The 26,823-nt window shown below is 42.9% G+C and overlaps 1 protein-coding gene across 3 annotated transcripts; it reads left to right on the forward strand.

Annotated features, from left to right (window-relative positions):
- Positions 1 to 161: 161 nt before the first annotated feature.
- LOC108936999 (protein kinase C delta type-like) lies at positions 162 to 26,823 on the forward strand. 3 transcript variants are annotated; one of them, XM_018756723.2, is made up of 18 exons: positions 162 to 260; positions 13,837 to 13,968; positions 14,349 to 14,548; positions 14,656 to 14,722; positions 17,149 to 17,308; positions 18,358 to 18,389; positions 18,622 to 18,707; positions 19,298 to 19,427; positions 19,684 to 19,784; positions 20,874 to 20,952; positions 21,294 to 21,424; positions 21,530 to 21,703; positions 21,792 to 21,883; positions 23,209 to 23,271; positions 23,834 to 23,972; positions 24,335 to 24,523; positions 24,732 to 24,860; positions 25,104 to 26,823. In XM_018756723.2, exons 2-18 carry the CDS (start codon positions 13,860 to 13,862, stop codon positions 25,260 to 25,262), a joined length of 2,040 nt encoding a protein of 679 aa, XP_018612239.1. In that variant the 5' UTR covers positions 162 to 260; positions 13,837 to 13,859; the 3' UTR covers positions 25,263 to 26,823. The 3 variants fall into 3 exon arrangements, with proteins under 3 accessions (XP_018612239.1, XP_018612240.1, XP_018612241.1); XM_018756724.2 differs by having other exon boundaries at positions 13,840 to 13,968; XM_018756725.2 differs by lacking the exon at positions 162 to 260 and adding an exon at positions 2,228 to 2,288.

The following is a 26,823-nucleotide window of genomic DNA, read 5'->3' on the forward strand; positions in this document are numbered from 1 at the left end:
CGTGTGTGTGTGTGTGTGTGTGTGTGTGTGTGAGACACAGAGAGAGAGAGAGAGAGAGAGCGGGAGAAAGAGGGAGAGAGAGCGCGAGAGCACCTGGTTGACGTCACGACTCCAGCCCACTGTCAAGCCTGCATAGCGCGCGCTACTTCCTCAAACACGCGGCAGAGTTGTTGAGGCGAGCGCGCGGAGGAGCCGAGGAAGCGCGAAGAGGCAGTCGGAAGAAACACCTCCGGGGGACTCGCTGTTAACTGCAAGAGGGCGTAAGTACAGTGTGTGGAGAACAAAGTTTCCCATCGCCATTACTAATGGCATTACACATTTTTTCCGCGCGGCCAACAACTTAGTGTGTGAAATGAAAGCAGCAGGGCCGGCCAGCTCGCGCTGTGGTGCCAGGTTCGTGGCTGTGTGTGTGTGTGTGGACGGAGGAGGACACGGACGGACACACAAGAACAAGCACGTCAGTCAGTGACGCCTCCTGCTGATGTGTCCAGGTGTGTCCCTTTCCCCGCTGACACTGAACAGCACAACAAAGTTTGTTTTCTTAAAAGTTGATAAGCGCGGCTCACCGGCGCCGGATGACATAAACTTTAAGTTCAGTTTAAAAATCTCGTCCAGCGGCTTAGCAGAAACGTGGCGTCAGGAAATAAGAGACCGCGTTGCACCTCAGGCAGTGTGTGTCCTGACTGTCTGTCTCTCTGTGTGTGTGGGAGAGAGGGAAGCGGTCCGGGTGTGTATTCGCTGAAACGAGGGACAGTTCCGAAGTCTCTTTTCTGAACCTTTTTTTCCTAAATGTGATTTCTTTGTCCAGGGACTTGTTAAACTTTCTCGTTTGGTATTGAGTGAGTGTGTTGGGGCTTCTCAGTGTGATGTGAAAAGGTATAAAAACAACGGTGTTGTGCTGGTGAGCGGCACAAGTTCGGTACGAACACCCACTTCCGTCCCTTTTCCGTGTTTTGACGGATCGCCGAGAAAAAGCGCCTTTTCCCCCCGTCACATGATGCGCGCGCGTGTGTGTGTGTGTGTGTGTGTGTGTGTGTGCGCGCGCGCGCGCTTCTGCCTGAATTCTGCTGTGGTCTCTATCAATCATGGGAAACGCTGTGTTTGTTCTCCTGGAAGCTCAGTATAGAGAGGAGCTGATCCTTGCTGGCACACCCTGTAGAAAACACACACACCCAACTGGCTCCTTCTCACTCACCTGTTTGTGACATGACTTTCCTTTGCTGCCCATCACTTCTTGATGTTTTCTCAAGGTGCTCTGAAACCCCCTGGATAGCTGTGAACACACTCTCTGTGCTGGAGATGTCTCCCAAGGAAATTCAGTGTGGCTCTAGGAAGGCTGCAAGAAGGTGTCATTGTGTCTCCTCCCCATGGCTTTGTCCTCAGATATCTGCTGTCCTCCCTCTGTCAAATAGTGTGTGTTCAGTGCGTGGTGTCGTTTTACCCCCTGCTCCCCAGTGCATAGCGTGGTCAAACTGCTCGATCATGGGCTTTAGTATGCATGCTTTCACTCAGCCTGTACACTTCAGCCAGGACCTGTGGACTGCCACCAGCAAGGTGCCTTTTTCTGCTCGTTTGGTACCACTTTTTGAAGTCCTTTCTCATTGTGACCTTGCAATCTCGGTCAGGAGTTGGGCACTGATACAGTGTCCTAGATTGGATGAATTCTGTCTAATGTCGAGCAATACTAGGCTGCAGTTTAGAGTAATACGTAGAATTGCTCTCCCTCAGCTGCTTACTAGCCTGGAAGATCAAAACCCTATGTTTGAAGTGAAAGTTGGTACAAGGTCTGGTTGAACAACTCTGCTCTTAACGGTACGCTGAATTTTCTGAATATTGCATTAATTATCAGTTGCTTGAGATCCAGGCTTTACGAACTGGTGCATCTTGTTTAATTGCATGTGGAATATCTGAGTAAAAGTTATGGTATGAAAGTCATGTGTCATATCTCAGGCCCTCGGGGCCTCTATCAGATCTCCTTATTTTCCTTGGGCGAAGAAAAAAAACAAACATGGGTGTGTTGCCTGCATTGCTGTGTTACTTGCTTGTAAGATGGTGAAATTTCTGTTACCCAAGAGTAATTAACGTTCCATTAGGAAAATGTACAGCTAAATTGAGAATATTTCTAATTTAATCTCTCTTTATTCTGGTCTAAATACCCCTTTTTTTTTTTTTCTTTTTTTTTTTTTTTTGTAGTTTTAGAGCATGTCTTTTCTGGTGAAATTCTTCCTATTCTTCAGATCTCATCTCATGTTTGCTGGTGACACAAGCAACTGAAAACTCACTGCTAGGTAGGTCACAGGAATGGTGTACTGAGAGTGTTGTACTGTGCCAAGCAGTTCCTGCTGGCCTCACACCTCATGGGACGTTTCCTACGCAGTGCTGCACACAGCTGGTTTCAGGTTGTTTCCCCAGAGCTTGACTTTCATTCCTCTTCCCACACAGGGTTAAACAAGTTTCGGTGTCCTTTGCCACCTGCACCCGTGTGCTTTTGCGTACAGTTTGACCTGCAGGCGCTGTCGGTCCCAAGCATTGCCGCTTTGGTGACTGCTTGAGATTAGATTACAGCACGTGACCCTGGATGACCGTGATAAAGGTAATGAGAGACTGTCAATACACATCCCTAGGCTATTGTTTGCTCAGAGCCTCGAGATGAGCAATTGGGGCGCTGGACAGCACTCTGCCTAAGCGGGTTTCACACTGCAGAGCAGCATCAGGTCATGTGGTGTAACGGGTCCACGGAAGGATATGTCCGTCCATCCATCCTTTGCAGGGCTTGGGATGCATGTGCATCTATGCATTTTAGGGCAGGGCAAGGAAAGAGTTCCTGTTTCTGTTGCTGTGTTTATTTGCATTGAGATGCAGCGTTGGGCCACAGTACTGAAACACCAGCATAGGCTGTGAAAAGGAAGTGATCAGTGGTGATTCCTTTTACTGTGTTACTTACAGTATCCAGCAGAATTGGCCTGTGTACACGTGTACTGAACCCCATCTTGGATCAATTTGGCTTATTTTGCGTGTTGATGGAGCAGGGTGTTGCTTGTCTTTGTCAGAATTCCAAAGAGCTTGAACTGGAAACTGCTTTGAAAACTAAAGAAAGAGGAGCTAAGCCCTCAAACTAAAGGTTAGTTGATCTTGCATTAACCTGATTGACTATTTGTTCAAGATATGGTTATACATTCTAGTCTAAATATATAGGAATTTTACTTAATGTTTTGTTTACATTTGTCATACACCTGTTTTATTAATGAGTTCATTTCTTAACTCATATTGTGACAGAACAGAAATTTGCACAGGCCTTAGGATTGTAATTACATCAGTTCCCTTTGTGCCACAGTGTGGTAATCCCCAGTATGACAAGAATACCACAAACGGCCTCTAGACACAACTTCTAAATGTCATCGTTGCACTTCGCTGTTCAGCCTTTTCCTGCCCTGCTCATATGACTTTACTTGAGGTCTCCTTTGCAGACATTTGGGTGCATGACATTCACCTGCCTTAACTGTGCTTTCCTCCCGGGGATTCCGGCATGGTCTCTGTCTGCCTTTACATGTGCCACGTCTCTGTGTTTGATCTTCCTGGGCTGCAGGTCTGTATAGCAATGTGTGGATGCTGCCGCTTCCATCACGCCTTCTATTTTAGTGTGTGTGCTGTAGTAATATCCTTTGCTTTGAGATGATTTTATTTTCCTTTGACAAAAAAGTCTCAGGAGTTGAGTCACAACTGACTGACTGCTTTTTCTGCCCTCTGTCAACTTAACTGGTAGGAAAATTTATGATGACAAATCATAGTTACTGCCCTCCTTGTGTTTTTAACAGATGTTGCTACAGAATGTTTTACATGGCCCAAACTTCACAACTTATTGATAATCAGATCCTAAACAAAGCCATATTGTTAAAAAAAGGGTCTGAGTTTATTTTGTAGATGTAGGTATCGAAAGATGTTTTTGTACGGTTATTGAATCAGGTGAACATCAACTGCTGTCTTTAAATGCAACTTATGTTTATAGAAAAAAGAAATTCATGAATCGTCATGTGCAACTTAACCTCAGCAGCACATTCTAACGGGCAGAAGGATTCTCAGTTGAACTTTATGAAGCTGCAGAAGGTGAATGACAAGTTTTGAATGTAGATTGCAAGAGGGTCGGTTGTGTTGTGATGCAGAGGGAAAGAATGTGGTTTACCTTTGTCTGGGTGGTTTTTATTTGTTTGTTTTTTTTAAAGCACCAATAGTGTTGTACCTTCAAAGGCTAACGCTGTAACAACAGAAATCAAGGCAAGCACACTTTAATACATACTTTACATAAAGCGTATTGACTGACTGTCAAGCGCTAACCACTGGTACTATCTCTAACTTAGCCATTTACCACAGTGGTCCACTCTCTGGGTTTATACTGGCCATTCGACCCCATGCTTGGAGGTTTAATTACAGACTGGGTTGAAAATCAAGCTGCCAGAATCTAAAGTCATTTAAAATGCATTTATCAGTGTCATAGTAGGTCCATGGTTTCATTTGTGGTGTGAAGTGTAACTCCACTACACTCAAATTAGAAATGTGTATAAAATTATTAAAGCCTCATCTGCTGAATTTAAATCTAATAGTTGAACAGATTGGAGCAGCTGAGATTGATCAGAAAGATTTAAACACAGTTCTCTCTTTTCCCTGTCTGCCTGATGAGAGGGATTGACCCAAGTGCGAGTCTCAGTGGGGTCTGACAGCTGGGAGCTGGCTGAGGACAGCTTTTACCCGATCAATGTGGCTTGGGGATCAATGCCATCCGGCAGCATTGGTCTCTGTGTTTTACAGCACCGCAGGGCCATGGACAGAGTGTGCTCCACATCAAGGTCACATGCTGTGCTCTGATAACCTTGAGACCACTGCCTGCCCCACTCCTGTAGCGCCTGTGTCAAAACTATGGCTTGGAGCAGAGCTGTGACATTTCCAGCGCTCTTTCACAGTTTGGCTGCGACAAACTGGACCAGCTACAAAGCGAGCATATTAACACAATCATGTCTGTCCTGTGATCAGCCTGTTATTATATGACATATAATCCACACCCATTTCCATGCTGTTTCTCTTTTTGTTTTTACTCCACCTTTTCTGCATGCTTTTCATTAATAATTAATTTTTCTACCGGTTCCCATAGTTTGCTTTAGGTTCTTGGTTTTTGCCAGCCTGCCTTAGTCCAGTATTTCTCTCCACCTGCTCATGTCTATTACATTCCACTGCTCTCTTTTTGCACCAGTAATACCTTCCCAGAAAGCCTTGGTATTAGTTATGAACTGGCCCAGGTGCTGGTGTGTTGCTGAATTCAACAATTCATTAATGTTCTTCTCCATAGCAACTCATAACCTGTTTGTTCAAGCAGGTGTTTGGAGTTTTATATGCACCAAGAGTATGCGTTGCACTCATGCACAATACTAAGCATTGGCCCCAACAGAGGCTGCTACCCCCCAACCTTTGACCCAGGGAAAGGGGGATAAAGTTGGTTTTGGTTCCCCTCAGAGCCCAGCACAAGAGTGCTTTGTATGGGCCAACAGTGGTGCACTGAATTGCGGATGTGTTGTGGGGTGTTTCATTTAGACCAGTTAGAAGACAAATATGGTACTAAGGTTTAACTCCTCCTTTCCTTATCCCTTTCCAGGGAATTGCCATTTCAGTCATAAGCCTTTATTTAATTTTGCTTTGTTACTGATAATGCCATCGAGCTGTGCTAGTGCAGCTCCTGGTATGCAGTCAGTTTGCAGCCTCCCAGAATTCCTTGTTTGAACAAGCCAGAACTTGCGTTGAGAAGCAAGTATCACTCGGGGAAATCATTTCACAAGACTTTTTAGAATGACTTTGGTGTTTCTACTCTGTAACCTGTGTAGGCCAATGCAAAGGGAGTGGAAGAAGGACACCAGCTGTCGCTCCTGTAAAAATCTTCAAAGCAGGAATAAGTGCACAGTTAGGGCTGCCTGTTCATTTAAGAGCATTGTTATAATTCTCTTCATGAACTGCTTTGAATAAAAAGCAAGCAATTAAGTTTAACTCAATTTTTTATCCTTATGTACCAAAGAGTTTTTCCTTTACCCAGTCTGCTACCCCAAAATGAGTGATCCTTACACAGTTTGCTGTGTTGTTCAGCAAGCGGCTGATTAATCATAGATTACTGTGGTTTGGCCTTGTATTTTACTGCACTGACAACCTGTCAGCCAGCTGCTGCTGAGGGGTTGTGCGGCCATTTTGTAGTGCAGAAGTGTTCAAGGAAGCTGGAGATGCTTTCAGGCATGTCTGGTCTCTTCTCAGACTGGTTTAGCAACCGGGCATTTACTTTCTGGCCCTCGGGACCACAAAACAACACCCCCTCCTTCCCCTCCTGGACAACTTGTAGTAGTGTTGCAAGCTCTCACAGTGATGGTGACAAGAACTGCTGCTTTGGTGGAGGTGTAGAGCACAGTACCCAATGTGATTCAGTGTATTTCTTGCATGCACCTGGGGTTCTGCCGAAAGGGTGCGAGAACAAGATCCTGTGCGGCACACATTGGCATTGCCCCTAGGCCACCCATTCAACTGTGAAGTTAAATGAATCTTGGATTCACTACATTAATTCGACACCTGATTTGGCAGCAGTGAGCTGCAGGGGAAAATAAATTATATACACACACACACACACACACACACACACACACAGTCTCCCTCCCTTTCCGAGTATGTACTATATAGTCTACTGCCAGAGGAATTTGGGTGCACACTGAAAGAGCCTATTGTGCGTGCATGTACATGCGCGTGCACGATGGCAGCTCGTACTGCTAACTGACTTTGAGTTTTGCCTTTTTGCTCCATGGTCAACGCAGATGCAGCCGGCTGCTCCTGTGGGAGCAATGAGCAGTAACATCACTGAAACAGTTTCTGTTGCCTATCATGTGTCCATGTGCTGCTTTCTGAGAGGTCCAGTCAAACTTTACTGCTGACCTGTTGGTGTGAAAAGATTCTGAGAAATAAGGGGGAGTTGTAAAATGCTAATGATTTCTGTGCTGTGCTACAACGACTTGGTGCTCTCGAGGGAGTAAGTGAAATAGGTTTTATCAGCAGCAGGAAATGGAATTTTAGTGAGTGGGTTTATGCAACCAAAGCCTCAGATTGTGGGCATTGTAACATGAAGGAGTGCACCAGGTTGAATCAGCCGGCTCTGCTGAAACCACTGCTGGTCTCTCATTGGATGTAGACCAGTGGTTTTAAATGCTTTTTTTTTTTTTTTTAAAAAATAAGCACATTTTATAAGGAAATGACTGCAGGTGGTGTTGCGTGCTGCTGTAGACAGCTGGCCTTGTCAGTAGTGCAGAGGTTCAGAAGTCAGCCGGATGCTGTTTTGGAGCACGCCTTTGTGGCAGATGTCAGTCATTGGGTGAGAGGGTTGAAGGTATTGATGAGAAATTGAGCTGTTAAAATGCAGTAACTTGTTTTCTTTTAGTTAATGTCTAGATGTACAGATGTACCTCAGTGTCTTAGCCATGTCCTGCTGTTTTCTACTTTTTGGAGACCAGGCCAAAAAAAAAAAAAAAGAGAAATGTTTCAATTTGATTTCAGTTCCGTCGATCACAACCAGTAACAGGAATGATGGTTGTTGAAGGTTAGGCTCTTACCTTAAGATGTTAACTTTATTTAGAGTTTTATTGGAAAGATTTAGTTGGCAATAGTAACATTACTAATAAATTATCATGCAAGCAATCAGTACCATCCCTCTGAGTTCCACAAACTGCCCTCTTCCCAAAGTGCCCCTCCGTACACTGTATAGAACGAGAAGGTACATGTGGGTTCTTCAGTGAAGCATGAAGGCTGTGTTCTGTGGTTGAAGCATCTGCAAAATACTGCACTTAACTAGATTAATGATAGTACAGAGAGAAAAGTTGTGGCACAAATGCAGTGCTGCTTGAAAGTATGTGAAGCTCTTGTGTCCCTTAGTTTTACCCCAAAATGGTTATTTAATAAGAATAAGTCTTTCTTATCTGACATAATGGTGTGTAATGATCAGTTCCATATGTTGCTTTTATAGGAGATTGTGTGTTGTAGAAAAACAGAAGTAGTGCAATTACAAAAATAGGTGAACCCCAAGTTTTTTTAATAACCAAATGAGTAAGTAGAATCAGGTGTAAATCATAATTTATTAATTTTAAATGTTTATTTTCTTATTTAAGAATGACTACCCTATTTGGTCCACAGGCTGAAGTAACAGTTTCAAATTCAGTCTATGTGCAGTAGTTCAGTAGTAGATCATAAGAGCTCTATGACTTGTGTTTCACAACTATAGGAACACAAGAACAAGTAACACTGAGTATTAGTAACAAAACCCAAATTGTAACTGAAAACAGATATTGTGTACTGCAGGTGCCTACATTTAACTGTAGTATTACATAGAAGAAATGACTGCCTGTTGAACATTTTGATCATTCCTTTGTTTCAAGTTTTAAATGTTTGAGATATCAAAGCTGTGGGTGTGGATATACAGATATACACAGAATGCATTGTGAACAATTGTTCACTGTTACCTTTGCATACTAGTGTATTGAAGGACATTTGCCCAGTGGGAGACAGAAAATAAAGGGTTGAAATATCATCACAGTGCACTGTCCAGATGTTCCCTGACACACAAGTAGGAGGATTCTGAAGAGCACATCTGCCCCTCTAAATGTGGCTTCTGTTGAATTTTGAGTATTTATCTTGCACCATTTCCATGTAAACTGAGTCACTGCAATAGTGTACTGCATGGTAAGTATCAGTCAGTTTTAGTTACTACTCTCCTCATGGCTCAGTGAAGGAGAAGTCAGACAACTTTATTGTCACTTCCACATTATGTTTGGAACATACATCAGAGTGAAATAGCATTTTCTCCAGGACCACAGTGTGACAGAGGTCAACTTATACAACATAGTCTGTTACTACTACAGTACAATTCACAATAACTAACTACTAAACTAAAAACAATAAATGGAAATGTAAACAGATTTTAAAGTTGTAATGCAAAAAAAGTGAATTTTTGTGCAATAATTGTCTGGAACAGAGGGTTGGTGTGACCTAATGTCGGTCGATCTGGAATGTAGTAAAGGAATACAGCAACTATACTTGGGATGGCCCCCAATTTAAGTGAGATGTCAGCAGAGACTGTCAGTGACTAGAGAGGACAATCGCTGCAGGCCTCATGAAAGTGGCTGGTGTCCCTCTGGATGGGGGGGGGGGGGGGGGGTTTGATTCAAGTGGTCGGAGGTCAGGATTCTGGTATATGTTGGGCGGTTATGGGCACAGAGAGTTCAAGATCCTGACAGCTTGAGGGAAAAAGTTGTTGCACAGTCTGGTGGAGTCAACTCGCATGCTTCTGTATCTCTTCCTAGACAGCAGCAGGCTGAAGAGGCAGTGGGAGAGGTGTGTGGGGTCGCCCACAATTTTGGAGGCTTTGCGGGCACAGCGGGCATGGTAGATGTCCTGTAGGGAGGGGAGTGGGGTACCAGTGATCTTCCCAGCTGTAGTCGCCATGTGCTGTTTGCAGTCAGAGACGTTGCAGTTCCCATACCATGCAATGATACAGCTGGCCAGGATGCTTTCGATGGTGCTCCTGTAAAAGGTGTGCATGATGCGTGGTGGTGCACACTCCCACCTCAGCTTCCGCAGGAGGTATAGGCGCTACTAGGCTTTCTTGGCCAGTAACACAGTGCTGGTAGTCCAGGAGAGGACATCGGTAATGTGCACCCCCAGGAATTTGGTGCTGCTGATTCACTCTACGGCAGAACCGTCGGTGGGAGGTCAAGGGGTCTTTTTCTGGCAGCAAGACATGTTTACTTGTCTGTCATAAGCCATGATGACAAAATCAAGTTGTAACTGAGGTGTCTTTTAACTTGCCAAGTTGCAAATTTCAAGTGGTTTGAAATTTTGTTTAAAGTAGGATAGTAAATTTTCATGTTGTAGCTGGACATTGGTAGAACTGAAGGAAGTGGTCTGTTGGAAGAACTGAATCGAAACCAAGTATGTGGAATTGATTCTGCACAACTGTAGGGCCTTTATAATACTGCGACTTTCAAACGTGTTATAGCACACCTTTAAGATGAATGCAGTACCTTCTTTATAGGTAAGCTGTTACTGGTGGTGAAATTTAAAGTGGCCAAAAATACATGTTGTAATCAGTTTTAAACAGGAACTTGATTCTTCCTGCTCTTATTTTAAAGTTGTGCAAACAGACTTTTTTTTTTTTTTTTTTTTTTTCCCCTTCTTCTTCTTCTTACAAAACTACCTTGGTAGGATTGTTGCTGTGTTAACTACACAAAGGCAGTGCAAAATGGAGGATGGGTAGAGTAGTGCTATGCACAGCTCCATTGAGCAGCGTGCCTCCTTGGCACACACCCTGCGACAAAGAAGCAGGTTCAAGGACTTCACCATAAAGCTGCTGCCTGAACCTCTTATTTGTGCCAATGACTGTTGATGACATGGAGCAGGGCGACCTGCCCATCCAGCTCTGTCAGCTTCTTGCATTAGAAACGCACGTCAGTACAGTAGAGGCCCTGCCCCTGCTGCTTGTGTGTCACAAAGGCTTCCAGCAGGATGACTGCAGTCCTGCTCCTGTCAGTCGTATTCCTAGTAACTGCAGCTTACATCTGTGTGTGTCCATACGTGGCCTGCTTGTGACTCAGTGAACTCTGATTGTCATCTAGAGGAGCTGTGAACTCCGTGTGAGTGTTGCTGCTCATGGACGCTACGGTGATCCTGTTCTGTGAAGAGTCTGGCTCTGGGACGAAAGAGTTCCTTGTGTCGAAGAATGCTGTCAGTCAGGCCACTGTGATCCAGTTTTATTAGCTAAGCTGCCTAAACTATTAGAACCTGCATGCCAACTTTAGGACCAATAAATATTGATTTTTCCATTACTTAAGTTTCTCCTTTTGATTTCTAGCTTAGTCTTTGTTGTTTTGGCAAATTTAGTGAAAATGTGTTTCACTGGTGCATCTGAAACCCATGGAGGAAAAGTGTCTTGTTTGCCAGTCAAATGTGATATTAAAACTATTTACAACAAATAGTTTTACCCTCACTAAATTAGTTATGAGGAACTCAATTCCTAACCAAAATGGAATAATTTCTGCTGTGCTATAATCTTTATAGCTTTATCATGGCTTTTTCATTTGTCAGAAATAACTGGAAGCATTGCTTTACTGAAGCCTATTAAATATGGCAGTTGTAAACCAGGATAATGATTACCACTGCCAATGAATAACAACCTTTAGGTCGCCAAAGAGCTGGGTATATAAAGGCAGCACCTAGGCACGCTTTGCATGCGGCAGGGTTGAAAACAGGTAATAAGGCCACTGTCCATCTCATTAGCTGTTCCCAATAGTCCTCTTCTGTCTCACTGTTGGATTTAATTCAGTGGTAAAACACTCTGAAATTATGAAATGTAAAGAAAATGCTTTTGTACTGTGTGGCAGTGCAGTAAATATATAATTTCCTTTCATTGAGGGTACACTTGCAAAAACTGTATTTAGGTCTGTTTTATCAGAGCACAGCTTCATTGCATCCCTGATTTAGGGCAGAGCTTTGTGTGTGTGTGTGTGTGTGTGTGTGTGTGTGTGTGTGTGTGTGTGTGTGTGTGTGTGTGTGTGTGTGTGAGTGAGTGAGACCAAGAGAAAGCTGGGCTTTTTAAAGTGCAAGTTGTTTTCCTGCTTAACTGTAAGGATTGTTCTTGCAGTATGATCTGTCCTGCTGTGACCACTAAGTGCTCAGTGTACCACAGAGCATGTTCCTCTATTGCACTTTAAACTGCACAGACTGAGATAACAGGACTTCCGTTCCTCTTAACTGATGGTTAGAAGGAGCTTTAGAAATTCTGTAATTGTCTGATGTAGTTGAATAAGCATTACTGTCTTGTAATCTTGTAGTAAGTTCACAAATGGTTCCTGTGCATTCATTTCATGAATATGTAATATTGTGATCTTAAAATATAAATCATCTGAATTTATTCTATATAATTTTGTAAATTAAAATTTTGGGATTTCATATTAGCAGCCGTTTGTACCACAACGGGGTACATACTTCTATTTCTCAAAGGCCTCTGAAATGGAATCAAAGAGATGCCAGGGTAGCATCTAACCTTGTGTGTGGTGCCACATGAGTCTGAGATTGATTGATTGTTTCTCACCCCTCTCTGGCTCCCCTTCCTGCTCCATCTCTCTTCTCCTGTATCAATCTTTTGTTCCTTTATTCACAGCCAACTTCATGTCCTTCAGCAGGCCATGAACATCTAAGCTGAGTTATTTGCATCCAGTATGCAAAGGGCTATAAGAAGGCCAAATACACACAGGAGTGTAATATCTGTAAAAAGCAGCTGAGTTTTCTATGTTTTTTGTTGTTGATGCCACTGTCAGTTTGCACCATGGTTCTGACACAGGAGCACTTTGTGCTGTCTGCACTGACTAAAAGTCTGTATTGCATTCAGACTCTTCTGCCATGAAAGAGTTTGCACAGTGTGTTACTGATAAAATGAGCTGAAAATGAAATGCAGTTTGGCTTTACCACAACCTAAGGGTGTATTTGTTATGAGACCACTGCGAGCAATTAAGATCTAGCTAAAGCAAAATAGCATCCTCCATCCCATCAGAGGTTTACACTGGACCTGATCCAGTGAAGCCTCCAGAATGCACAGGCTGTGTGTTAGATTCGGCAGGGGGTGGTGGGCCGAAAGCGAATTCTCTGTAGGTGAAAGAGAGCGCAGGCATTGGGAAAAGGGCACAGCTGCGCTCACAGTGCTATATGGAGGATTTTTTTTGTTTCCATCAGGACCTCCTGCAACGCTGCACACCTTGTTTCACACCACCTCGGTAGTCTTAATGCGATTCACGTTCCCTGCCCTCTACCCATCTCACATACTTCGGTTTGAGGGCCTGAAAAAATTTTAGACAAGAATGCATGTTTTTAATGGATCTAAATTTAACTTGAGGAATTTCAGTAAAAGTTTACTGTTTACTTCATATAGCTGATGCTTCTCTCCAAAGTGACTTAGTGTTAAGCTAATTATAATTATGCACCCATTAATACAACTGTGTAATTTTCACTAGGGCAATTTTTTTAGGGTTAGTACATTGCTCAAGGGTATTACACCTAGAGGTGAGACTCAAACTTGCAACCTTTTGGTTCACTACATCCCTGTTTAACTGGTTGTTATTCTGCTGCTATGCAAGAGGTATGTCCATGGAGTAGAGGTATAAAGTCTTGGGGACTTGACCTTTAAGTTTCTGTGATAAATGTCTGTTGGGGCCAGCAGGTAGCATAGTATTTAGAACAGTTGAAGACTTTGTAATTGAAAGGTTCTTGGTTTAAATCCCTACTCCACTGCAGTGCCCTTGAGCATGGTACTTATCCTAAATTGCTCCAGTAAGAAAAATAACTGCCAAACTATATATAAATATGTATAAAAAAAAAAAGTAACTTCATATATGAACTTGAAATTGTAATTTCCTTTTGTGAAAAGACATCAGCAAAATGAAATTATTGATCATTTTGACAAGGTCAAAAAAACTGCTTATATACTTTTTCAGCATTCTAACAGAGCTGTTTAGGACTCTTGTTGATGATCTAAACATGATTATTTTTCAGTTGGTAGTGCTGTTTTATTTTAAATCTGCGATGAGTTCTAAGTAGTAAGCAGCTCTTCCCGTACTGATATTATGATTAATTTTACCAATAGTCAGGTGTACTTAAACATTAGTGTCTTTTGTGATGTGGTAAAAACTTGAAAGGTTTGTTTTCTTTCAGTGGCCTACCTGAAGTTGTACATTTGTTTGTTGTAATGTAAGTGTGATGTGGTAATAATGGGTTTCTCCTCAGAAGTGTGTGGGTGACTCATCACCATGCCTCCCTTCCTGCGGATCGCCTTCAATGCCTTCGATCTGGGTGCCCTGCCTCCGCTCCCTGATCCTCCCTTCTGTGCTATTAAGATGAAGGAGTCCATCAGCACAGGTTAGGGTCTGGTCCAGCTGCCTTTCATATCACCCTTACTTATTCACACACAACCCTTATGGACACATGGATGACATGTGATGCATGCATCTGAAACTCTTGTGCAAGCACACAGTGAATGTTGCGGACAGCAGGACAATACATGGAACCCTAACTTGCACGTAAATGTGTCTGAAAATTAGTCAGTGATGCTGGAGGGAGATCACATTCAGATATTCTATAAAGAAAACAACAGAAGCATCTGTTAAGTGGCTGAACATCAGGATTGGTGTCTTTCCGATGATCTTTCTGATAAAAAGAGATACTTGCTTTTCAAACCATATATGTATTTATGTATTGTGGTTCTGTGTACTGTGGTTTGTAATGGGCTGTCTCTGTAGATCGAGGGAAGACCTTGGTCCAGAGGAAGCCCACAATGTACCCTGCTTGGAAGTCCAGCTTTGATGCCCACATCTACGAGGGACGAGTCTTGCAGGTGGTGCTCATGAAAACGGCTGAGGAGCCACTGTCTGAGGTCACAGTAGGCGTGTCTGTGCTAGCAGAGCGCTGCAAGAAGGGCAATGGACGCTCTGAGTTCTGGGTGAGTGTGTCTGTGGTGTATAGGTCTGAGTGTGTATTTGTGTGTGAGTAAACTGAAGCATATATCTGTCAATCTTTGTATGTCACATCCTTTATCTGCACCTACAGGTTGACCTGCAGCCTACAGGGAAGGTGATGATGGCAGTGCAGTACTTTCTGGAGGACTCTGACACAGGTGGGCTATAAAATCCCACATGTATGCATGCACATGCACACTGAACACCAGGATTAGGTTTAGGGTCATGTACACAGATAATATTGTGCCCTGAGGTTCAATGGAGTTTTACAAATTGTTTTAGTTTGTTAAAGTTTAACCCACTTTTTTAAATGCAGTACAGCATCTTGAAGAGTGTTAGACTCAGTGTAATATGCTGAACTCATTGACAGCTCATGAGCGAACACAGTTGTCCTTATCATTGTTTTTATGTTACAAATTTTCCAAGTGGTTGCAGGAAACCGCTGTCTATTTGGGGAGGGGAGTAGGTGCGGTTGCCGGACCTGCTATTGACGCAACAGTATGGCCTACATGTAACTTGACAACCGGTCATTCTAGAATGTTCCTCAGCTCTTTGTGTCTGGAGACATTTCGACTGAATCTCAGGAGAGACAGCGGGGATGTCTCTTTCAGTGCGTGAATATGTGTTCTGCGTCTGAATTACTGCAGTGAACAATGGGAATCTGTTGGTCCTGTAGATAGCTTCTTTGTTTGTCAAGTGCAAATGCTAACATATGGTTGGCCCTTTAATCGTGTCCCCACAGTCTATGTGGGATACTTCTGAATGGTGTAGATATCCATTGGCTGTTTACTGCTGCTACTTGGTTTTTGTCAAAATCATAACCTGAAACAGTACACAGGTGCACAGACACAGTTGCAAACGAGGGAGGGACAGAGTGAGGTTTTTTAAGATAGTCACCTGATTAGAGAGGGGGAGGGGTCTTGGAAGGGGCAGAGGCACTAGAATCTGGATTCTTCAATGAACACTCTGCTTTCCTGAAAAGCAGCCCTGAAAAGGGGTAATTTTAGGCACTCATGCCTGGGCATGTTCTCCCTGGCACCTTCTCTACATGTTACGTATTTTGAAATGGGACAACAGTCAGCACACTTGAAGTGTATAGGAGCTCAATGAGCAGAGCTACCATTGCAAAAATTAAAATTCATGTATCCTACATAGTCTAATCTCACTAGCTGATGTTTGGCTGCTGTTCTCAATACTTTTGTTTCTCTAGCAGTACTTACATTTACTTTGTGTCTTTTCCTCCTCTACAGTTATTCATTTAGCAGACGCTTTCCTCCAAAGCAGCTTCTAATAAGTTCTATGTAGTGTTCTCAGCCCACACACCTTATTCACCAAGGTGACTTACACTGCTAGATACACTACTTGCACTGGGTCACTCATCCATATATCAGTGGAACACACTCTTTTTATCACTCAGACGCTATGGGTAACCTGAACAGCATGTCTCTGCACTGTGTGAGGAAATTGGAGCACCCAGAGGAAACCCATGCAGACATGGGGAGAACTTGCAAAATCCACACAGACTAAGCGGGGATTGAACCCACATCCTCTTGCATCACCCAGGCCCTGTGAGACAGAAACACTACTCCCTGTGCCGCCTCTAACTTCATCTGTTTGTGTAGTAAGCCTTCATTTGCCTACTGCTTAATACAAATGCTTTAGACTAGTCTGTGAGAAAATCATTAGTTTCATCCACTGTTTATTGGTCATAACCACAGTTCAAGCTACCCATACTGTACATTTACATTTATTCATTTAGCTGACACTTTCCACCCAAGCAACTTACACTGTTAAGAATCAGAATCAGAACGAGCTTTGTTGCCAAGTATGTTCACACACACAAGGAATTTGTCTTGGTGACAGGAACTTCCACAGCACAGACAGAATGACAGTGGCAAGATAGATGAGAAGATAGAGTATGTGAATAAGGGATGAAAAATACATAAAAATATACAGTACCCAATATTATATACAAAAATAGTCACTAGTTACAAATGCAAGGGAGTGTGAGTAAGAGATATGATGTGATAAGTTATAAATAGCGTTGTATATTGCACTGGTTTACTCTCTTGGGGGGGGGGGGGGATTTAGCTGTTCATGAGGTAGATGGCCTGAGGAAAGAAACTTTTCTTGTGCCTGGCTGTCCTGGTGCTCAGTGCTCTGTAGCTCCGGCCAGATGGCAAGGGTTCGAAGAGGAAGTAGCCCGGATGTGAGGGGTCTAGAATGATTTTGCTAGCCCTTTTACTGACTCTGGACGAGTGCAGTTCTTGGAGAGCTGGGGGGGATGTGCCGATGATTCTTCCAGCAGTCCGAACTATCTGCTGTAGTCTTCTGATGTCTGACTTTGCTGAGCCGAACCAGACAGTTATACAGTTATTCAATTTAAATACCTTGCTGAAGAGTATGACAGCCAGAGATGGGAATCGAACCTGCTCTAACCTCTATGCTGTCCCTCATGTACATGGTGAAAACCAGCGGGCATGATGAAATATGTTCCTGGAGTTGATATTGGGGTGCATCATTGTGGTGGCTCTCCCACTGCTATGGGCATGCTTGAACCTGCCCATCGCCTCTGTGTCCTCAGAGAGTAAGCAGTCTGCTAAGGAGGAGGAGGCAGCAATGACGCTGAACCGTCGCCGAGGGGCCATCAAACAGGCCAAGGTCCACAACATCAAGAACCACGCGTTCATCGCCACCTTCTTCCGGCAGCCCACCTTCTGCTCTGTGTGCAGGGAGTTTGTCTGGTGAGCTCCTCTCGTTACTGTTGTTGTCAGATGGGCCTTTGGATGAAACTAGCAGCACGATAACTGAGTGATAAGAAAAAAAACTTGGGGGTGGCACAGTAAAATTCCTATTTAAGTGCCCCATATAAGGAGAATATCTGTTCCAAAACAATGACCCTTAAATCACCAGTTTCTGATGGATTTACCTGTACATGGAAATGGAAAGGCAAAAGGAGAAAATTATGCCACCACAGTTCAGCATGAAGCAAAGTCTATACAAATCATTTGCCCTCTGTCTCCAGTAGCCAGAAGCAAACTAACTGGTGTTGAACATGACATTTTCCTTACCACACAGGGCAAAGTCAGCAAAATTATGAGACTGTCTTCCTGTGTGCTGTTATGGTGTTTTCCTTAATAAACTAAGGCTGAGGGAGTGTTTACTACCCATCTGCTGTTGGTTTATTCTCAGTTATTGTAACTGGAGGAGGATTTCTAGCACAGTTAATAGCAAGGGGTGGAGGGGTTGCTTCTAATACAATAGTATCTGCACCCGTGTGCTTCGGTGTAGTGCGGACTGTGAATCTTAGCTCATGTTCAAATAAGATATGGACTTAAATACACTTTCCATGTCCTCCTAGACTTCTCACACCTTCAGTACTGGTGTATTTTCTTCAGTCGTTTGCGTGATATACTTTCTAAGTGTGTGTGTGTGTGTGTGTGTGTGTGTGTGTGTGTGTGTGTGTGTGTGTGTGTGAGAGAGAGCAAGCACCCATGTATCATCTGTTGTCATCTGGTTGTTTTTCTGTAACCTGTCTGTTTCACTGACCCATCAGATCTGTGTGTCTGACTTTGGGAAGGGCACTTTCTGAAAAGGAAGCTCTTGCTTCAGCACTTCATCGCATTTTCCTGCTTTTGGGCTCTTTTTCTTATTTCTCTTCTCAGAAGAAGCTTTCTGCCATAGTTTATGTGCACCTCTGGCTGTAGGAGAACATCATGTTATCTGCTGGCATTTTTTGGAGATGTTGCCTCTGAGAAAGTTTACTTTTAAATATTTTTCTTTTTTTGTGCAGGGGACTCAATAAGCAAGGCTACCAGTGTAGAGGTATGTCTGAGACTTATTACATATACAGGAGTTCAGAATGGACATTTGGAAAGATTAAGAGCTCCAGTATACTGATAAAGAATTCCCCCTCATTTATCTTTCAAACTACAGAACTTCTTTAATTTTGGGCTAAGTTCTGTTTTTGTCACCCACATATTTGCCTAGATAATAACATTAATCATCAGTAATGCTTCCACTGCTAGCAGAATTTAAAATGGCTTCTGCTTTTTAGAATGCAATGCAGCTATTCACAAGAAATGCATCGACAAGATCATTGGCCGGTGTACTGGAACGGCAGCCAACAGCCGGGACACTGTGGTAAGTGTTACATTGCAGTACCTTTGTCTCAGTGGGGGTTACAGATGCGTCAACATCTTTGGCAGTATAAAACGTATGGAAGTAACGTAATCTTGAAGGAACAGGGTTTTTTCCCTCCTTGTTAGTATAAAAATGTAGAAACTTCCAAGATTTTTGTGATATCAGTTTCTCTTGTGATTTACAAACTCATTGAATCTTTAATGTCCTTCTGCATGAATATGACAATTTTCTGTTCTTTTTCTCTGAAATATTTGTTATAGAAATCTGGTATGCACCATTTCCTCTTTAAGATTCATGAATCATATACCAGAAGTCACTTATGTTCTTTCAGTTTCTAAAAAAAAGAAAAAAAGAAAAAAAAGGTTTTTAAGCAGAGATGGGTGTAATATCTTTTCTCCACAGAAGTGTCATGTAGTAAGGGGCTGGCTGAATGGAAATGTAATGCTAGTTTGCTCAGTTTATTGTGCTGCTAAAAGGGAGTCAGCTGGTCTTAGAGCCACACAGAGATGATGGAGGTGATACCTGGAGGAGTCTTTTTGTCTCTGAGACCAGTTCAAGATTGTTGTGACAGGCCTCCTGTGTGCTTACAGTTCCAAAAGGAGCGCTTCAAGATTGACATGCCACACCGTTTCAAGACATACAACTACATGAGTCCCACGTTCTGTGACCACTGTGGAAGCCTGCTGTGGGGCCTGGTCAAACAGGGCCTTAAGTGTGAAGGTGCGTCTGAGTCGCATCACTGTGGTTGAACGCAGGGCTTGGACGTGGAGACAGGATCCAGGGTCCAGTATTGCAGTGCCTCCAGGAATGGAGTGCCTTTCAGAGCACACAGTGCAATTGCTTATGCCAGATATGCCACACTCCAAGTGCTTTCTCTGGCCATCTGTGGTGTTCTTCTTTTCATGTACTGTTGCTTTTTTCATACACACGCAGTGTCCCATGCACTGACTCCCTGTTGTCTTTCACTGCCCAACAGATTGTGCAATGAATGTCCACCACAAGTGCCAGACCAAGGTGGCCAACCTGTGTGGGATCAACCAGAAGTTGCTGGCTGAGGCCCTGAACCAAGTCAGCCAGGTGAGGGGTTCATAGAACAAATCACAGAAAAGGCTGTGAAAGGCAGCTATCTACCAACTCATTCCCTTTTTTTTTTTTTTTTTTTTTTTTGAGCTACTTGCATAGCAACAGTGTACTTTAAACAATTCAAGTCTTTTATACAAATGATTAAATATGTTTAATGTTATCACCTCCCATCAAACCTAAAATCATCCACTGCCTTTAAGATGATGATGTACAATCATTGTATGGTCTGGAGGCTGTTGTATTTAGCTTTCTAAATGATGATAGTATTTTTTGGGCTGGCTGTAGATGGCAGGTTATCTGCTTTGGGGCTCTGTGAGGTTTTATCCAGGCTCTTTGTTTCTCCTTGGTACAAATATGGACACCCTGCAAAAAAGAAAATCTTAAAATATCTGTTTTAGTCTCTGATGCCTCACATCTTCTAAGTGTTTGAAAGAAATTAATTGGTGGGCACCTATTTTTCTGACTTCAGTTGCAGATGAACCTTTTAACATTCAAACTCAGCAGAATACATGAACCCTTTTAGTGTGCTGTCAGATTCATCACAACTATTTGTGTCTGTGTTGTGCATGAGCATGATTTGGTGTCCCTTCTCTTATCGCTCCTCACCTGTGTGTCCCTGAGGGTAGAAGCACATTATAGTGATGGTAAGAAGTGGAATGTGCACTGTTAAGTGCTTTGAGTGCAAATTGGCAGGTGGCTCACTGTGGTGGGAGATGCTTCCCCCAGTAGGAGCAAACTCTGTTTGCTTCAAGCCTACTCCACATTTTCTTTCTAGATAGTCTCTTGTCTACAAGTGTACTGTTCCCTCCCTTTGCTGCTCAAGCCCAGCCTGCCTGTTTTTCCCAGTGTATTGTAAAGGGTCTCAGCCTCTACTCTGCACACAGCACTCACTTTCTCGACCTCTCACATGGAAAGAGAGGAAAGAACTTGAAAAAGTTAGAAACGGAACTATTTGTCTCTGTTTGTGTGTAATAAAAGTTGTCTGTATTGTTTGCACTGTAATATGGGGTAACAGTGATGAACTATGTATTACCTAGCTTTTGTTCCTTTCCCTTTATTTTTGATTTTTCTTCTCATCTTTAGAAATCCACGAGGCGCTCAGACCCCAACCTGACAGATATTGGAATCTACCAGCCCTTCGCCAAGAGCCCTGGCCTGGATGGTGAGATATGTCAACAGACAACGATGTGACTGAACACCACTCTAAGTATCACTTTGTTTTACTGAACTCAAACTGAGTGAAATAAGGTCAAATTTCTCATTTTCAAAATGGTAAGGCACTCCATTAAAGCCTTAATGAAAACATAACATTCCTTTTAAGATTCTTGCTGTTTAACTTAAATTTTACAAAAGAGCTCTACTTTTTTCTACTTTTGGTGCTGTACAAGATTTTAGAGGATGTGTTTAATGTTGGGTTATCCATGATCTCTTTGTAGAGGCTGGTGATGGTGATGTTTGGTCCATTTTGATCAAGTGTCTGGTCCTCTATGCGTTTTCCTACAGACAGTTCCCAATATGGGAAGCTTTGGGAGGGAACCAATCCCCGACAACAATCCCGAATCATGCACCAGACACGAGTAAATGTGGATGACTTTATCTTCCATAAGGTGCTGGGCAAGGGCAGCTTTGGTAAGGTAAGTGTGATAATGGTGGCTAATGTCTAGCTGCACCAAGTCTCAGTAGTTCACACACTGGTGTACCTGGTGCTTTAGACACAATGTTCTCTCTGTTCGGTATAGGTTCTGCTGGCAGAGCTGAAGGGACATGGTGAATACTTTGCAGTAAAGGCACTGAAGAAGGATGTAGTACTTATGGATGATGATGTGGAGTGCACCATGGTAGAGAAGAGAGTGCTGGCTCTAGCCTGGGACAATCCCTTCCTCACGCACCTATTCTGTGCCTTTCAAACAAAGGTAAATTCCTCTCACCATCCAGGTCTGTGTGTGTGGTGGAAAAACTCCATTGCAGGGTTACTAGCAGCAGTGCTCTTTGTACCCACAGGAACACTTGTTCTTTGTGATGGAGTACCTGAACGGGGGAGACTTAATGTTCCATATACAAGAAAAGGGACGCTTTGATCTGACTAGGGCCACGTGAGTACCAGACTTCTACACAGATAAAGTCCAACTCCCAGTCCCTACCTAAGCCTAGTTCACCCAGGAACTTAAAAAGCAATGATTTAGGCAAGCAGTTGAAGTTATACATGCTTGAACCAGTGAGCCCGATCTCTCGCTAGGCTATAGTATTTTGGAAGGTGGAGCTTGAGTTGGGAGAACTGTGTGGACTTTGTCCCTCAGAGCCACCAAGTCCAGCCACGGCCCATGTTCAGTCATAAGAGCTTAGCTCTGCTCCGGTATGACATGAGAAACACCATGTGAAATGAACACTTTTATTTATTTATTTATTTTTTTAAAAACTTCTTTGCCTTTCGCATTACTGTTGTGACTGCTTTTCATAAGAAAAAGAACAAAGCCGAAAGCAGTTTTGTCCTGAAGGAGTTAAGTAGTGTTTCTCTATAACTTCTGTAAAGCCTTTGTATACAACCGCTTATGAATGCCAGAAATGGGAAAGCTTTAGTTCCTTGACATTCACCCACAAGGAAGAGAAGTCTTTTATTATGAAACAAGATGTTGGCTCAAACACAAAGGCTCTCTGCAGAGACAATAACCTGTCTCTGCTTCTGCTGTCAACCAACTGGTTGGAGAGGGAGAGCGAACAGACCACCTGCTTCACTCTTCTCACTCTTTGTCCCACTGCCTTGACATTAAATATTAACCAGCTGCTCTGGAGTCCATACAGTGCCAGATGGCAGGAGGAAAATCTCTGAGGTTTGGTTTCCTAATTGTTGTCATGTTGCTGATTGGTAAAATAGGGTAGTTTTGTATTCACTGACTAAAAACATAAAATATATGCCCAAGGGAGAGGAAAAAAATTGCAAGAACCTCCTTTTTCATCTTGGACAATCATGCCTTTCTTGTGCCTATAACGTGTGAAATGCAGTTAAGATTAGGAATGAGTACTGTGCCGACCTCTAGTGGGAGCCCTGTGAAATAAGTGCAGTCATTTATCGTTTTACTTGTAACCTGTTCATACATGTAGAAGTCCACTCCTTCATGCTTTTGTCTTTGTGACTGCTAATTTTTTACCGTTCCCTTTAAGTTGTCCTGACTGGTGACTTAGTGGAAGATGCAATATTACCTGTCCAGCAGGTGGATAATTGTGTGTTCATTAGCGGTGCTCAGGTTTCGTTGAGCCCATTGTTGTGAGCAGTCTCTCCTGTTCACCAGAGAGGAGAAATGTTTCCCATCAATTATTCAGGCTATGAGGCACAGACCTGGTGCTAACAGCAGCCCAGTCAATTTTCTGTTCTTTTCCTCATGCTGTATTTTAAATGATCAGTCCCTGCCCATCTTTGCAGGTTCTACTCAGCTGAAATCATCTGTGGGCTACAATTTCTTCACTCCAAAGGAATCATCTACCGGTAAAACAAGCAGATCTTGCAGTATTTACTATCTGAATGTAAACTATGCGCCCAAACACTCCTGGCAAAGACACTCAGCTCTCATGACTAAAGGCTTCGGTGCATATAGTGTTTTAAGTAGTGTCCCTGTTAAATTCCAGTGTAAACAAAAACAAGTTCAAGCTGCAAAAATAACTTGGAGATGTGCTTATAAACAATCAGTATTTTTTTAGGAAAACTCTCAAACTTATTCCTGTTGAGTTTCAGAGGAAGAACAATTACCTACTTTATTAAACTGAATAGAGTGCCTGATGAACACTGTGCTATGCCTGTGACCTTTGGGAAGAGGAGCAGAGAATTTCTCTGCAATGTAGCTTTTGAGCATCCACAGTATACAATACAGCTTTATTAAACTGAATAGAAAGCTTTAAACAGTACATATGGTGTGTCTGACTCTGGGTTTTAATCTTCAGATGTTTTTAAGATTAACTTTATTCTTCACACTAACAGTGCCTTGGCAAATGTCTCCCTGTTGTCTGTCTGCCTGTCTTACATTTTTCATTTTCTGTGTCTTCCTCTTTAGAGACTTGAAGCTGGACAATGTCATGCTGGACCGTGATGGACACATCAAGATAGCAGATTTTGGCATGTGCAAAGAGAATGTGTTTGGGGACAACCGTGCGACAACTTTCTGTGGGACCCCTGACTACATTGCTCCTGAGGTATGAAAACTAAGCTCTGACCTTCTACAGGTGGTCAGTAAAAATGATTGATACAATATGAACTATCTGTATCCTTGATGGGGGCATGGTGGTGCAGCGGGTTTTGCCGGGTCCTGCTCTCTGGTGGGTCTGCGGTTCAAGTCCTGTTTGGGGTGCTTAGCAACAGACTGGTGTCCCGTCCTGGGTGTGCCACTCCCCCTCCGACCTTGCGCCCTGTGTTATTGGGTTAGGCTCCGGTTCACCAAGACCCCGCTCGGGACAGGTGGTTTCACTGTGTGTGCGCGTGGCCTTGATATATCTTCTTTGTAGTCACTCTGTTCCAGCAACAATGTTAGTCACCTTGTCAATGATCCTGTTCACAGATCCTACTGGGACAGAAATACTCCTTCTCCGTGGACTGGTGGTCATTTGGCGTGCTCTTGTACGAGATGCTCATTGGGCAGTCACCCTTCCATGGGGATGACGAAGATGAGCTCTTTGAGTCCATTCGCATGGATACCCCACATTACCCTCGCTGGATCACCAAGGAGTCAAAGGACCTTTTGGAGAAGGTCTGTCTCGCGTGCTCTGCTGTCTTCTCTACATCTGTTATGTGTTTTAGTGTTAGTCTGGATAAGGTGGCCTTTAAGTTAATCAGCTGCCTGAGCGGTAGTCAGTGTAACAGCCATACACACATTAACAATGCACAGTCATTGCATCATGAAACAATGCCAGCATCCTCTTTTCACATGGTTTTATACGCTTGTTCCCTCCACCAAGCTGTTTGAACGTGACTCCACACGCCGACTTGGAGTTGTGGGAAACATCCGTGCTCATTCCTTCTTCAAGACCATTAACTGGTCTGTCCTGGAGAGGAGGGAGGTGGAGCCCCCCTTCAAGCCTAAAGTGGTAAATCCCATCATTTAACAATTATCTTTGGTTATGTGTTTTTGATGAAGGCAGCTTAAAAACAAAAAGATGCTGTCTGCAGAGACAGTGCAGATCTGATGAATATACTTTAAATCTTCACAGGAAAGCAGTGTTAAATCAGAATGTAATGCTTTTTCCGTAATGATACTGTTGACAAATAAGTCTGTTGTTCCTCTACCATTTGCTGTCTTCCTGACTTGTCTCCCCCCCCCCTTGTTACAGAAAGCTCCAAATGATTGCAGCAACTTTGACCGAGAGTTTCTTAATGAGAAACCCCGCCTTTCTCACAGTGACAAAACATTTATTGACTCTATGGACCAGACTGCATTCACTGGCTTCTCTTTTATCAACCCTAAGATGGAGCACCTCATGGAGAAGTGAAGGATATTCTACAGCCTCATTGCAACACTCAACTAGTTTCAAGGGGGAAATGTGAAACCAGTGTTACGGTTGATCTGTCATGGTCTGTTCTCTCTTGTGATCAAGCTTCAATTCAGTAAAATATTTAGTGTACTGTATTGTCTGTTCTACCATACCTTGTGACGCGCGCGCACACGCACACACGCACCCTTCCTGCTAGTGAAGATTAAGAAATTGGACATTGTACAGATAGTTATTATTGTATGTTTTTTTTTAATGTCTATCTGGGACTGTGTAAGGGGAGTCACTTCAAACAAGGCTCAAGCCATCATTAAGGTGTGTGCCTGGAATGCCCAAGACTACAAAGACCAACATCCCTGTTGTGCCTTTCTTTTGTGAATAAGTACAACATCCCAAAGCAGCTCCTGTCTTCTGTAATTTATGTCCTAGAACAAGTGAAACAAAATGGAGTTAAACTCCTTCAGAATCCAAAGACCGCGTTCAGATGATATACCCATATTCTGATCATGGTGGATCTGATCCTACTCAGTCTAAAATATTCAGACAGTGGTCACAGCCCGAGTCTGTGATTCAGCCAAGATCTAGCCAAAATACTGATTATTCCTGCTGGTAACAAATATGAAAATTATTATTATTATTATTATTGTATAATGTGAAACAATGTCATTGTATTTGCTAAGTTCCTGTAGTGATGTGCAGTACTCCCTGGGCTGTAGTTGGGCTGGTCATGGTCCTGTGGTGACTCTGGTGGTCAGGTCCTACTTTAGTGCTGAGTCTGAGAGTGGGAATCCAGGCTCCCTGCCTTGTATGATTCAGTTCCTGCACTTGTGAGTTAGTAAGTATATTTGTATGTTGCGTAACTTGAATGTAGTTATTTCAAAGAGGCGCAGTAAAACATTGTGTACATAGGTCTAACATTTATTATTATGATCTGCATGTTTTTTACTGTCTTCATATTTTGCATCTTAATAAAAGTCAAACCATTCACTTTCACTGCCTCTGGTTACTACAAACAGTAATAGGTATTTACTTGTTACAGCAATAGCATAATGTTAAACGATATAATTGATGGTAATGTCACTGTGAAAGTAATCACAGGTTGTGGTGAAAAGAATGAAATGGCTTTTTTTTTTTTTTTTTTTTTTTCTTGGGACATTGTTCTTGCGTTAAATTCTCCATCATGATTTCCCCATCCCATTGTGATTTCCAGTAACACCAATTTAGCGTTTTGTGGCTCAGTATCATTCGTAGCTCCCAATTGGTGGAATGTGTTGCTCAAATGAGGTACTTGCACCAAGACCAGCCACTTCAGATTGTACCTGTTGGATGATAGACTGATGATTTGATAACTGGCTCTCACTTTGCACTTGAAAGAGGTACATACCCTGACTTGACACTTAAAAATTACCTTGCTATATGAGTAAATTTGCATGTTAAGCCACTTCATAGAAAAGCAACAGCTAAATGATTAAATAACTGTCGAGCAGTGAATAGCCTCTCCTTTAGATCGACAATATTTGTAAGGTCGTGGTAACTGTTCTTCATGTATATCCTATAATTA

The sequence above is a fragment of the Scleropages formosus genome, chromosome 2, assembly GCF_900964775.1.
Source record: "Scleropages formosus chromosome 2, fSclFor1.1, whole genome shotgun sequence".
In the NCBI taxonomy this organism is placed as follows: Eukaryota; Metazoa; Chordata; class Actinopteri; order Osteoglossiformes; family Osteoglossidae; genus Scleropages; species Scleropages formosus.